This window comes from Aspergillus nomiae, assembly GCF_001204775.2.
Source record: "Aspergillus nomiae NRRL 13137 chromosome Unknown contig00018, whole genome shotgun sequence".
Taxonomy (NCBI): Eukaryota; Fungi; Ascomycota; class Eurotiomycetes; order Eurotiales; family Aspergillaceae; genus Aspergillus; species Aspergillus nomiae.
This window is the reverse complement of record NW_015378073.1, coordinates 36,241-49,537: the sequence shown is the minus strand read 5'-3', so window position 1 is coordinate 49,537 and position 13,297 is coordinate 36,241. Positions and strand designations below refer to the sequence as shown.

At 48.1% G+C, this 13,297-nt stretch overlaps 7 protein-coding genes across 7 annotated transcripts; 4 read left to right on the top strand and 3 right to left on the bottom strand.

The window, feature by feature from the left end:
* Positions 1 to 479: 479 nt before the first annotated feature.
* Positions 480 to 1,766, top strand: ANOM_001370 (Elongator subunit IKI1; the record flags this gene model as incomplete). Its single annotated transcript, XM_015546627.1, has 3 exons — positions 480 to 638; positions 815 to 971; positions 1,036 to 1,766. The coding sequence occupies 3 exons, from the start codon at positions 480 to 482 to the stop codon at positions 1,764 to 1,766; spliced, it is 1,047 nt and encodes a 348-aa protein (XP_015411064.1).
* A 397-nt stretch (positions 1,767 to 2,163) lies between these two features.
* ANOM_001369 (SNAP receptor SEC22) lies at positions 2,164 to 3,059 on the bottom strand (the record flags this gene model as incomplete). Its single annotated transcript, XM_015546626.1, has 5 exons — positions 2,164 to 2,226; positions 2,285 to 2,690; positions 2,750 to 2,859; positions 2,932 to 2,966; positions 3,026 to 3,059. The coding sequence occupies 5 exons, from the start codon at positions 3,057 to 3,059 to the stop codon at positions 2,164 to 2,166; spliced, it is 648 nt and encodes a 215-aa protein (XP_015411085.1).
* A 122-nt stretch (positions 3,060 to 3,181) lies between these two features.
* Positions 3,182 to 4,875, top strand: ANOM_001368 (uncharacterized protein; the record flags this gene model as incomplete). Its single annotated transcript, XM_015546625.1, has 4 exons — positions 3,182 to 3,237; positions 3,356 to 3,533; positions 3,599 to 4,075; positions 4,129 to 4,875. The coding sequence occupies 4 exons, from the start codon at positions 3,182 to 3,184 to the stop codon at positions 4,873 to 4,875; spliced, it is 1,458 nt and encodes a 485-aa protein (XP_015411106.1).
* Positions 4,876 to 5,075: 200 nt separating this feature from the next.
* ANOM_001367 (short chain dehydrogenase/reductase family protein) lies at positions 5,076 to 6,516 on the bottom strand. The gene is made up of 5 exons (XM_015546624.1): positions 6,230 to 6,516; positions 6,056 to 6,186; positions 5,832 to 5,996; positions 5,708 to 5,778; positions 5,076 to 5,651 (listed from the first exon to the last, which is right to left on the bottom strand). The coding sequence occupies exons 1-5, from the start codon at positions 6,508 to 6,510 to the stop codon at positions 5,100 to 5,102; spliced, it is 1,200 nt and encodes a 399-aa protein (XP_015411091.1). The 5' UTR covers positions 6,511 to 6,516; the 3' UTR covers positions 5,076 to 5,099.
* Positions 6,517 to 6,888: 372 nt separating this feature from the next.
* Positions 6,889 to 9,018, top strand: ANOM_001366 (CLPTM1 family protein; the record flags this gene model as incomplete). Its single annotated transcript, XM_015546623.1, has 4 exons — positions 6,889 to 6,956; positions 7,020 to 8,084; positions 8,144 to 8,629; positions 8,686 to 9,018. Exons 1-4 carry the CDS (start codon positions 6,915 to 6,917, stop codon positions 9,016 to 9,018), a joined length of 1,926 nt encoding a protein of 641 aa, XP_015411092.1. The 5' UTR covers positions 6,889 to 6,914.
* Positions 9,019 to 9,710: 692 nt separating this feature from the next.
* On the top strand, positions 9,711 to 12,080 carry ANOM_001365 (Mis6 domain protein; the record flags this gene model as incomplete). The annotated part of the gene is made up of 4 exons (XM_015546622.1): positions 9,711 to 9,732; positions 9,787 to 9,840; positions 9,905 to 10,929; positions 10,983 to 12,080. 4 exons carry the CDS (start codon positions 9,711 to 9,713, stop codon positions 12,078 to 12,080), a joined length of 2,199 nt encoding a protein of 732 aa, XP_015411090.1.
* Positions 12,081 to 12,256: 176 nt separating this feature from the next.
* ANOM_001364 (post-initiation translation factor DPC29) lies at positions 12,257 to 13,199 on the bottom strand (the record flags this gene model as incomplete). Its single annotated transcript, XM_015546621.1, has 2 exons — positions 12,257 to 12,882; positions 12,941 to 13,199. The coding sequence occupies 2 exons, from the start codon at positions 13,197 to 13,199 to the stop codon at positions 12,257 to 12,259; spliced, it is 885 nt and encodes a 294-aa protein (XP_015411093.1).
* Positions 13,200 to 13,297: the final 98 nt, after the last annotated feature.

Below are 13,297 nucleotides of genomic sequence, written 5' to 3'. Positions count from 1 at the left end.
CCCTGTCTATTGCCTGCGCTCATGCGCGACGGGAACATTGTCGAAATACTTCTATACTCCGGACTAAATATTTGTCAGATTGTAGGTTGTCGCGATTTTCCGAAACGAAAATGGCAAGTCTGGATCGTGACGGAAAAGTCACTGTATTTGAGCCACCTCCAGCTTGACATAAAGCTTTTAGGTACGCAGTAGCTTATTTCCGTGCTCGCGTTTAAATAGCCTGGCGCCTGCAAATCAACGCTTCAAGGATGCATGCTGCACTTGCCAGTTGGATTGCAGGGCGGTAAACAGTCTTGTGTCCACGGCCCGTCCCGCCGAGCCTCAGACTAAGTCGCCAACGGCAAAGATCACCTATTCTTTGGAAATCTTTTATGCCCGATGTCTCCGACCCCTCAGACACACAAAAATAACCCCGCTATTCCCTAGATCTACCAACGCAACTGCCTACCATAGAATTACAGTTTCATTTGCCCATAGCGATGGCACCTGCAAATCTTTCTCACAGGCAAACGCATAATTTACTCTTAATTTCAAAGCTTCTAAGTCTGAGAGATACAGCGTCTCCGCTGACGTTGCTCTTGGATTCACTCGAACAACCAGCTACCCCATTGGTTAAAGAATATATTAGGCGCGCAAAGGTATGTGCTGTCGATGCTTTCCTTATTCTGTATTATCTCGATCTTTGTATCGGACCCGGACTTTCTTGTGTCTACTCTATTTGCTGGACTCAAGGGGTTGGATACGCCATCAGGCCTTTGATGGGGCGAGATGAATATTTGTATCATAGGCAGGATAAAGCTAAAAGCTCGTACAGATCTCCAAAGTTCATGTCACACTTATTGCTTTCGAGACACTAAAGCCCTTAGATGGCGTTGATGCGTTCGTTTCCGCCCGAAGGAAAAGCCCCTCACAGATAGTTAAAGAAGTCGGCGCGGCCTACCAGGCTACTTCAACCAAAACCCCTTCTCCTCGTATGTCTAGTGCCGACTAGTCTGAGTATTAGAGTCATTGGTGGCCCTGACTAACAAACAATAGGACGTCTCATCCTTATAGATTCCATTAACCCGCTTCTACTCTCTAAAACAAACGATGCACACTCCCAACTATCAACGTTTCTTAGTTCTTTCCTAGCTCACCCGAGTACTTCAGCACCTAAGGTCGAAGTTTCGCTCGTCGTGACATTCCATCAGGATGTTCCAATCCTGCCGGCCCAATCCCCCTATTCGCCATCGCCTCTTTCAATGCTGACCTATCTCGCAACAACAATCATAAGGCTACATTCTTTCTCACACATACTGGCCCAGAAGGCTGCTCGAGATCGTAGTCTAGCTGCCCCAGTTTTTGGACTTGAAGAGGAACAGGATGGAGTACTCTTAGGAAGATTGGATAAGCCGATGGGTAAGGACTCGGCCGAAGGCATCGTTCTGGAGATGGAACACAGGCGCAAGAGTGGACGTGGTGTTTTAGAGTGGTATATATTACCTCCCGCATCACGGTACTCGCCTCAACATTTGAAAGAGGTTGTAACGCTGCTTGACGACCATCCCTTGTATCGTCCACCGGAGGAGCCAGTGGCTGGAGCAGACGAAGAAGAGCCGGAGTCTACTTTCGAATTGCGTCTCACCGACAGACAGCGGAGAGAAAGAGAGGGGGTGGTGCTGCCATACTTCGATGCACAGCAAGGTGACGGCCCAGGGGAAGGCGGGCGCATTTTGTACGACATGGGAGAGGAAGACGACTTCGACGAGGAAGAAGATGAGATATAAGTGGGCACGGATAGTCACTGTTCTCGACGCACCTTCTTTAGAAAATCAGCGCAGGACCATCTTCCCTACGCCCTTACGCTTGTTGTCAGCTGGTGTTGCCAGCCATGCTTGAAGGGGACCAAAGGACATCGTTTACATTTTGGACTGTTTACAGTATTCTGGTCAATTGACCTATTATACACGACAGGGTTATGATCTATGAGGCGCTTTGATGAACATGCTTTGTAAAGTTCCCATGGAAAGAAAGGGTTACGCCTTGCAACCAAGCTCATCGGTCATAAAATATTGGCAGTTTTTGAACATATCAAGGTGGATGGAGTCCGGCAACCATCAAGAAGATTAACTATGCATACATTCATATGAGCGGGTCTCGGTAAGCAGTTGCTCAGGGAAGGAATTAGAAGAAGCGCAACCAAATGAGAAATATAAAAAGGAGCCCGACACCAGCAATTGGGCCATACTGTACAGCAGGTTAGTACTGGGCTTAGTGAGAACGAGCAAGGACACGCGGAGGTTACCTGTTTCATGACCAGCTCCCAATTGATGCGCACCGCGGCTCGTCTGTATTTCTTGCTGTCCTCTCGCAGACGCCCCGACAACTCGCCCATACGCTCTAAGCTATCACCTCGGTATAGGAGGTCCTCAATGTTCTTTGTCATCACTTTCGTTACGTCCCGAAGCTCATCGTTTAGTCGGTCGAGGTTTTGCGAAGCGCGACTATCTTGGTACAGCTTCTTGGTGCGTTGAATAAATGTATCAAATTCTACAAATGCATATGGTCGCAGGGTGGGAGACTGGTACTGCGCAGAGGAGTAAGTGGTAGTAAACTCGGTTGCGAGATCTGCGAGGTAGGTGAAGGCAAGTTTGCGCGGGTAGGAACGGTCGCATATACAGAGGAAGCAAATATCATCTTGGATAAGATAGCTATGATAGATACTGGAATTAGTATTTGTATCGTCTTGCACCTTGTATACCGGACTCACTGTAGGTTATATTGGCCAGACTCAATGCTAGCTTGCGGTGCGGAATTGCGAGTCAACCGGCGGAAAATCATTTTGGCTTGTGTCTTGATCTCGGAGAGCTCCACTTCTGCCTATTTGGAATAATGGAAAACTCAGTGTTACTCATATGTCATTGTTTCACGGTGAATGGGCTGTGAACTGACCTGTTCATCGTCTACTGACGCAGCCAGCATGAGGCCTTGACCAACATCAGCAACTGCATCATACAACCCCTAATCTCCCCGCATTGCGTCTTACCATCAAGCCTGGCTATTTGAGTCGATTTAACCATTTTGATTACAACTCTTCTTGCCTATCAGACCTTCACCTTGTTCGAATAACGCTTTGGTTGCAGTTCAGCTGGAGCGGCGCATATAGTACTTCTGTTGTTGTCCAGACTGGCATCTAGAAGCAATGACCCGCAAGCGCAAGGCGGTCGGCCATGGCAAAACAAGGACGCAGCCAACGAGGTAAGACTATCCATACTATATTTATCTAGCTTGTGACAATTATTATCTACGAGCTGTTGAGACACCGGTGCTCAGATGCGCCATATATGGGGCACATTTAACAATGTTTCTACACCAGGAATTGTTCATCTACTGCTAAGACAGCGGACCCGAATGACGTGGGCGAGCCGCATGTCGCAATGTCCTCAAACAACAAGCAACCGAAGAGAAATCCGAAGAGAGCGGCGAAGGATCCATGGGCTGAGGACAAGTTGATGACGAGTACATCTTCCAACCTTATATATTTGGACCTTGTGGTATGTTATACGATTCCGGAATGATGGTGACCTAATGCAATGTGTTGACTGATTGGCAAATCAAGAAATTACTCGCCAACCCCGACGCCTGGAACTGCCTTGAGGAGTCTGAAAAACGAGAAATACTCGATCTACTCCCTGAAGACCTACATCCGAACCCGGACCCTTCACCGGACGATCCTGATGCGCAGATCCCCCCTTTACCAGAAGAGTTTCTTCGTTACTCGAATAATTGGCGAGACGGCATTCGTCACTTTCAGCTAGATCTTCAAAATGGCCGCTACGATCCAGTTTGGCTGCGGGAGGCCGAAGAGGCCATGCAGCAGCGGGCCGATGGGAAGTTTGACAAATTTAAAGAAGAAGAGTTTGAGCAGTTTTGGGGGCAGAAACAGAAGATGGACAAGACGCTGGCCGCAGGACAGAGTAGCCAGGTCAAATTGAGCACCCTCATTAGCAACGGAGTTATTCTTGTAGGCGATGTATGGAAATATTCTCGAGCTTTCAAGAGTAAAGGTAACCTCCTAGTGGAGAAAGAAGCCAGGGTATGTTTATATCCATAGCTCCGTTCGGACCCCTTCAATTGACGCTGCTACAGATAGTGCATATCCAAAATGACCGGTTAACGTTCGAATTGCCCCCTCATCAACGGGTATTTCTTCCTGCCCCCCAGACCTTACCTTTGAAGGACTCGCAAGCCCTAGTTATAGGGGAAATCGAGAAACCAGGTGGCGTTATAACGACCACTACTGAGATAGAGCAAAATAGGACTGCTCAAGCAAGTGCAGACACGCAATCAGATACTAATCCAATGTTAGAGGCTGGATCCTCTACCAAGCGTAAATCAGAGATACAGATGGAACCTCGCAAGAAGGGCCGCAGCAGAAAGCCCAAGGTACAGACACCAGAGGACCTCGAAGTTGACCAAGTAAAAGCCTCCACCGAAGTTACAATGCCTGCTCAAGTGATGGTAGAAATCACCAATCCACCACCAACAGAAGCAAATATGACTACGTCTGTTATGACTCAGACAACTACTACGGAACCTGACTGCCAAGATCCGAAAATCGTTTTTGAACAGCCCTCTGCCACTGTTGAAGACACCCCCCAACGACTACCAATCGTTGAAGGGACATCGGAAGAACCTGGGGTGATCACGGTCTCCGGTATTACGGGGCCTAGCGCACTTGCAACCAAAATTTCAGAAATCGATGGCCGTGCCGCGAACGTTCGGCACGGAAATGCTTGGAAAGATTTTCGGGCGTACAGAAATAATCAGGATATGGGTAGCCTATGGGAGGTCAGACAAGCTTGGTTTCTGAGAAACAAATCGTTGGCCAATTGACTTCAGAGAGCTGTAAGCTTGATTTTGTTGATCTTCTGAGGGCACCTAACAGGAAAATACTGTTCCTGTGTCAATTCTCACGTCTCATATGCGGGTTCATACCCCTTTCTTTGCGATAGTTGACTGCTGCAATGGTCATATATTCCTTTGTCATGAGCGAAAGATACCACACATGTATTATCATCAAATTCATTAATCCTTTCGTTAAATCTAGAACTTTTGCTCTAGACCCCACCATTGCCTGTCCCCATGCCGAAAATAGCTTCGTCCTTGGACGCCCTTTTATGATCGCCGCCAGCAGCGTAATCAACGGCATAGCTAGACTGTATGAAGTCCTCCAGCTCCTCGCTAACAGTTTTCAGCTTTTCCTTCACACTCGCAACACCCTCCTGTCCTACTATATGGCGCGAGGGTGGGTTTTCATGCCCACCTATCGCGGTGATGGCATATACCGTTTCTGCGACCAAGACCTCCATATGTGCAGAGCTGAGTGGAGGATACATTGCCGTAACTTCAGGGCGTGAAAATGGTCCATTATCAACGGAGGTAATTTGGCCAGTTTCTTGGGTTCCATTCGTTTCGGTGTGTGTGTTGGGCAGACGAGGCACAAGTCGGTTTAACATACCGCGGAAAAGGGGTGCTTGGTTTGAAGCTGGTGAATATGCGGGAACTATTGGAGGCACGCTAGTAACTAGATTCGTGAGAATGCCAATTTCGATACTACATTGGATAATTGTGAGTTTGAGGTTGAAGGGGGCTATCTCGTATGCAAGACTCTGCAGCGTGACAGTTAGCAGAAATGGGTGAAGCCTCCGGCACAGATTGCACTCACGTCGCAAAACCCTTCAAGAGCCCATCCGGCTGCGCAGTACATCCCAAGCCCTGGCGTGCCGATATGGGCGGCTGTCTTCGTTAGCGATTAACCTCCCTTAAAACCAGTATTGATTGAGCCTTACTAATCCCCGAGAGAATCATGATGTGCCCAGTTTTCTGCTTCCTCATATGCGGAAGTGCTGCTTTTATAATGCTAAGGGGCCCGAAATAGTTGATTTCGAATTGGTCCCGAACCATGTTCAGCGTTTGTTGGGAGGCCCCGAACTCCTCCACTGTCCCTACTAGGGCTGCGCAGGTAGTTAGCTAAATGACCGGCGTCGAAAGGAGCATGTTGCATATTCCATACTTTGACTTGTACAGCAAAGAAGAATGTCTATCTTGCCGAATGTTGTAACGGCATCTGCACAAGTGCTTGACATTCTCCTATCATCCTGCATGATGAATGTAAGCTCACTCCGCTCCCCCTTATAGCCGACGCTCCACGGCGAGGTCATTTTGAAGGCATCTTCAGAGTGCACACCTTATATCGAAAGGGACGGACTTGAATCGCTGTCGCCACCCCTCATGGCTGTGACTATCAATCTCGGCTAGGAAAGACTCGAATTCATCTCGACGGCAATCGTCCCGTTCTAGACTCGAATGTGCTAACCCAGCCAATGCGTAATCGCCGTGCGTGAGGATTTGGCGTATGACTGAGATCCCAGTGGGCGAATCCCCAGCAGTGATCACCCATACTCGTGGTTCATTATGGGCGGGAAACTGAGGGCGGGGGGATTCGGTGAAAGGAGGATTGTCCGACATTAGATCAAAGCTGATGATATCTACGCGCCACACATGTCGACCGCGCGACAATTATTTGTAGGATCTGATGTTACCGATCTAGATAAGTAGTAAAGGACCCGGGCGGCCGATCAACTGCGGTTCAGGACGGTTTTCGTGTCCGTGGAGCTGGGAAATGTGGAGAAATGAGCACAGAGGGAACAATCGCGTTAGTTATGTCATGCGCCGATAAGAACAATTCCTCGACCCGCCAAGATAAAACGACCCGAGTTCTGGACCAAAGCGGCGTAGTTCAGCAGATTACTAGCAGTCCGCCGTTCGTGGCCTTTTCCTTTCTTTTCTCTTCCCTCCTTTCCTCTGCTTTTACCCTCCCTCTCTTGTCGACCAGGCCACTGTATCTCTGGGTCACGTCAAAAGAGAGCACAATGCCTGAACAAAGACAGCGCAGGGATGAGCCGGAGTCTAGTGTACGTATGCGACGTAGCGTCATCTTTTACCAGGCTGATCGCGCTGACATATCATATATTTAGTCCGGCTTCAAGGGAGCCCTTCAGGGTTTGGCTTTCTTCTTACTGACGCAGTTCATCTTCAGTCAATTCTTTGGTGGCCGCCAGCAGAACGATGCTGGTACTAGCGGGAAGCCGAGTGGAATTCCTACCTTCGCAGATCGTCCAGCTCGTAGCGAAATAACGGAGTACAGTGCTATCCCCGATGTTATAAATCCGATTTGGCCTTCCGACAGTGCTTTGGACATGAACATCTACGTCTCGCCATCGGTCGTACTTCCTACTGCAAAGTCTGGCCCGGCAAGCCAACTTGTGCTCAATGAGAAGAACTTCACTCTTGGAAACTACAGTGACACCAGGGAAATTGATACTACCATCAAGATCCCCAAAGAAGTACAACAGAATGGCACTCTTTTCGCGCACTTCATGCTCGGACTTACCGGGCATCAGCTTGACCCCTCGGCCAAAGATTACAGCACGGACTCTGCAATTTATTTCTTTCGTCCACTTAACCAGTATCTCCCGAAGAAAAAAGCCAAGAAGCTCAAGAACCTTCTTGCAGGTTCTGACGAAGCTGAAGAAGAGGTGGAAGACAACATACCGGAAGTCTCCATCGCATCGTACTATCACCCGAACTTCACGATATCTCTAATTCCGGATTCGGGTACCCAGCGATTCCGCCAGATTCATCCGGCTGTCCGGTCGCATTTGCAGCTAGAGGCATCTGGCGCAAGAGACGCCTCTGGAAAGAATGGATGGTACTACCCTATTGTTTACTTGAACACTTTTTGGCAACTGAAGAGTCATATGATGGAGCTTAATTCCACCGTGGAGACCGTGCCTCTTCGCATTACCCTCAGCAATCTGCAGAACTGGAAGTTCAGCATGATGGCGAGCGTCGATGACAGCGCAAAACAAACTGCTCGACAGGCTGCCTTTGGAGCTTCGACACCGGGTGGCGGTGACGGTACTGAGTTCGAAATGGTGAAAGAGGTCCTCTTGGATACGAACATCTGGCTGCTGGGCACAACTGGTGTCGTGACCATCCTTCACATGGTCTTCGAGACTCTGGCCTTCAAGAATGATATTGTGAGTTTGTAACCCGTGCAGATCTAGAGCAATGCACTGACCTAGTCTTTCCGTAATAGGCTCACTGGCGCAAAAAGAAGGACGTCGTTGGAACGTCCGTCCGTACGATCTTGGCCAATGTCTTTATGCAGGCAGTTGTTTTCCTCTACCTCATGGATAACAGTGAGAACACTTCCTGGATGATTCTTGCCAGTCAGGGCTTTGGTATCCTCCTCGAAGCTTGGAAAATCACAAAGACTGTCGATGTCCGGTTGCGGCAGCCAGCACCGAACTCTTTCTTCTCCTTCCTGCCTTATGTGGTGGTATTTGAGGACAAACATAAACTCACTGAGACAGAGCAGAAGACCAAAGAGTACGACGAAATCGCGTTCCGCTATCTCTATATCATTGCCGTACCTCTCCTTGCTGCATACGCAGTGTACAGCTTGGTCTACAACACCCACAAGTCGTGGTACTCCTACATTATTGAAACACTTGTTGGGAGTGTCTATGCCTACGGTTTCCTGATGATGGTCCCCAGCTTGTATATCAACTACCGCTTGAAGGTTAGTATTTTTTTTTTTACTCCGCTACATAACCTAGCTAACCTTGCTGTTCCTAGTCTGTTGCGCATATGCCTGGCAAAGCGTTGATGTACAAGTTCCTAAACACCTTCATCGACGATCTTTTCGCTTTCACAGTCAAGATGCCGTGGCTTCACAGGCTTGCGACTCTCCGTGATGATGTCATTTTCTTCGTTTGGCTTTACCAGGGCTGGAAGTACCGGGTTGATTACACACGTGTGAACGAGTTCGGTCAGGGAGGTGATAGCGATGCTGAGGAAGAGCCACCAGCCGTTGACGCCAAGGATGTCAAAGAGAAGGCAGAAACCGCGGCGCCATCCCAGGCGTCCGGAAAAGATACCTCCAAATCATCTACCCGCAAGAGGAAGTAAGCCAGCCCTTGGTTTAGATTCCGAATCTACTTATGTTGGGGAGCATACTCGGAGAGGACTGCCCGGTGGTTGTTCCGCTAAATATGTTTATTGAGCAGAGGTTCCTGGACTTTGTTATACTGGAGGCATACTAGAGCATCGTCTCACTCAGTACACAACTAAACACCCTGCTTTCTCACCTACTTTCCACCATGTAAAGTTTTTAATGTATTAATTGTTGAATCTCAGTCCTATTACGTATTTTCATCATATATATTTTACACATTAAACCTAGTATCACCGAGTAAGAGACGGCGGCATGAGCCTTGCGCAACATGATATTGAGGAAGATCGCGGTAGTGACCAAATCTGGTAAAGTTCGTAATTTCCGCGCCCATGGAATTTACTTACATTCATCATTGCAGATGCCCATAAGTTAAGATTGTGCGATTGGAAGATAATATGTACAAATTGTCAAGAATACAACAAGATAATATATATCAGTGAATGACAAATGCGAATGGGAATAGCTACCGCATATCATTTAAGGGAGAGTTGAATTGACTGTTTACTCACTATTTATCGGGGCGACGCGACAGGTCGGGCGGCACGCAAAATAGCCGATGTTATCCTAAACCAACGCCATTTGTAGGGGCAAAAGGCGCGAGCATGAGAATCAGCTGCAGTAGTTACGATTAATACCAAAGCCTACGATGTCGTCTGATACAGATACAGGTTCGTTACCTTCGAACTCCTGGAAGTGGACAAGTTTACTGACAGCAATACCAGGCGCAGAGTCTAGGCCTACTGGCCTACTAGATGCAATCAAGCGTCTTGAGGCAGGTAAGATCACATCTAGAGCTCACGGAAAATCTATAAATTCTTCTGTGCTGATTTCCTTTTGCAGTTGCTTCCGTGCCTTCTAAGCAACGTGATATAGATGCTGGAGAACTGGCCAAAACGATCGCTACGCACGCGTATGAGGGCGGTCTTTCCCAGATCGCGCTTGAGCGTCTGGTGAAGATTATCACGACACGCAGTCAACTTGACCAAGGTACAATTACTACACTTATTAAAAACCTGTATCCGGTGGAAAGTGTGCCATCCAGCCTCGTCACGCAGATTGCGTGTTGTCTGGGGCCTAACAAGAACAAACCATCACCTGCGACACAATCGTTACTCTTGCGATGGCTGATCATGGTACATGAGTTCCTTGCTGATAGGTCTCACTTATCCAAGCTTTATGCCGTACTTTTTAACCATCTAGACATGATAAGTCTGCGCAAACCTCTATGCCATCTTCTTTCCCTGGTCACGCGGCGCAAGCATGTTAAGCCATTTAGGATACAAGCCCTGATGGAACTGGTTGTTACTTCTGGTGGTGATGAAAGAGAACTTGTTACACTACTTAAAGTCTTCAAGAACTACTGCCCTGATGTCATTGTTGGGGACCTAGGTGTATCTGGAAGGAAGGGACTGTTTTTCAAGCATCCAGACCCTGAATGGTCCAGCCATGTGAGGCTTCTGCAAGACACAAACATGGAAAGGCTACAGGCTACCCAGCCCCGGAATTTTCAAGTGGTACACCGTGGAATATCGAAAAGAAGCAAAATGGAGGTTCTGGTACCGGATGTCCAGACTTCACGTGTCTCCTATGGGCGCACATCCTTGGAAGAACTACGTGGTGTTGACCACTTTGTTGACAAGCTTGACAAAATTGAGCTGCCAAACCAGATCATATCGATGATTGGAGATGGTATCGCTCAAAAGTACTTGTTTCTTGTCCAGCCTAAGTTCGCTAGCCACCGTTTGGATGATTGGTGGAGAAGCTTCTTTAACGAAACCCTGGAGGATGCTGAAGACAAAGATGAGAAACTGGAATCCTTGAGCTACATAATGTCTCTTGCTGTGGACTATGTACAATACACAAAGGTACGAGATTGCAGCTGGATACTGATTATTTTTAACACTAAAGAACATATTAGGAAATTCCTCCCCCAGTTGCCGCGTTCTTGAAATCGTATCTTCTGTCATGGAACGGCAGAGATATGAGAGAGCAAATATTCTACCTCCTCGAATACCTTGATATTGAGGATTATGACTCTATAAAACATGATTTCTTGGAGCCACTCGAATATGCCGTACTTACGGACAAACTGTTTCCCAGATCTAGCCTATTGGACTTCTATACTTCCATCATTCGCCAATGGGGTGTCAAATTAAGGGCCCAGCCATTCACTTTGGAAGAATCTAAACCACTGGGCCGTTTGATCTCACACGCAGAGCTGTTGGCGCTGTCTATTCTCGAATGCCCAGCTGTTCAGCAGGCGCCTGCTGACAATTTGGAGAGCCCAAGACCGGCTGCCCTATCTGTCACTGAATTTTATTGTGTTTTAGCTGAATTGTTTTCGCATTCACACCTAAACGGAAACATTCGTATTGCGATTCCAATGGCTCCCACCGTCTACACACTCATCTTCACTCCGATCAACTCCATTATTTCGATAATGAGTTCCGTGCTTGCCAGCTATAAATCGGCCTTCGAAGCTTCCTTGACTTCTCAGGTGCTCCAAACCCCGGGTTCTGCCGAATCACTATATCCAACACAGTTGGTGGGCCAATTCAACGGCTACATTATGGATATTTGTAACCTCATATGGCGAAACCGAGGCCTAAATGGGGACGACCCCAACGCATTAGGCTGTTTGATACCTGCTCCTACAATCGCTGCACTCACGCAATATGTCCGGGATGCAACAGACAGCTCTCGAGAAAGGAAGAGAGAGACAGCTTTTACGTATAATCTGTCTTCGATGTTCTCTCTTAGCCATAATGTCGCACTCTGTAATATGTCCGCTGCTTGCTTCGCCGATATTGAGGAGGAAAGCGATCTCGGCGAAAACCTGCCTAGGCTAAAGAGACCAGTAACCCAGAAAGCACTCAGTGCCTTGGAGAAGGAAGGCGGCATTAAGGTACCTTGGCAGGAATACAGAGTGCGAATGTTGGACTGGCTGGAAGCGACAGGAAGTATTGGCATTGGAAGCTTAATGCGGAGCACGATGAAGGCCTTACGGAAAGAATGATAGGATGACAATAACACGAAATGATACTTACCTATGCTTCCAACTTGTGTAGCCCGTCCAAAGAACCTAGTAAGCGCTCTATCTCTACTGTACATCTATTATGTATTCTATAATCACTGCAGCGTACTATACAGGTGTCGTAAGTGGGACATAAACTGGGTAGAGTATACCTAGCATCAGAGCTGTTGCGTAGTGTTCAGATAGATGTCACGAACGCTCGACTCCTCACGAAGGGTACTAAGGATGTCCTCTATTTCCCTCACATGTTCATCCTCCGTCAGCTCGACCAAGGTGTCTTGGTTCGGATCCCAAATAATTTCTAGTTCTTCAATTGTGAGCTGAGATGACTTTGTCAAAGCTTCACCCACACTCTTTGTTTCTGTTGGCTCTGTGAACACAACGAGACGGCCTTCTTCATCTACCGTAATGTCCATAGCACCAGCTTCAATAGCCTGATCAAGATAGTCATCTGGGTTCAGGCCGTCTTTCTTTTCAAAGATTATCCTTCCCTTCTTTTCAAAGAGATAGGTAGTTGGGGTGACGGTCCCACCAGCATCTTTGATAGCATAGCGGAGATCTTGCAAGATGCGCGCCTTCTGGTCAGTTTGACATTCGACAACGGCCGCAACGGAATGGGGCAGTATAGCCTCGATGGTGACTTGCTCGAGGGCCTCGCCAGTTACGCTTATACCCTGACCTCTTGCGATCGCTGCCTCAATCACGGTCTTTGGGATTCCGGCTCGTTTCGCGTTCGAGAGGGCAAGGGTCAGCCGGGGATTGAACTTTGGATCCGCTCCCCACACTGATGATAACCGTTAGCTTGCGCATGTTATGAGGGCGGGGTCAATCAAAAAGCATACTTTGCGTCGCGCTACTAATTTCCTTGCCGATAATTTGGCGCTCCTTACTTTTCGCCTTGTCATTCTTTGCCTTGTCATGTTTGATCTGAGACCATCGATTATGTCCCGCGAACGAGGGAGAACTGCTGGCGAAGCCACGACAAAAATAGCACACCGATTGGGAGCGCGCGCGTTCCGGAATAAGCCTCTGTTCACAATTGCCGTCATGGTCAAGGTTCTTGCCGAGCAATGGAGGCGCATTTAAGGTGTGCGCACGCATATATGAGAATGCTCTATGATGGTCCTATCTATGGACTACCGGCCCGACATTTTCTCCGTCGCCCACCCCCGGACGGAGGTGTGGCCAGGTGCCCCGAG

Coding starts and splice junctions, on each gene's coding strand:
- ANOM_001367 (XM_015546624.1), bottom strand. CDS start 6,510: ATGTCGGACAATCCTCCTTTCACCGAATCCCCCCGCCCTCAGTTTCCC. Junction 6,187..6,229: donor TCCGTCCCTTTCGATATAAG/GTGTGCACTCTG, acceptor CTCGCCGTGGAG/CGTCGGCTATAAGGGGGAGC. Junction 5,779..5,831: donor CATGATTCTCTCGGGGATTA/GTAAGGCTCAAT, acceptor TAACGAAGACAG/CCGCCCATATCGGCACGCCA.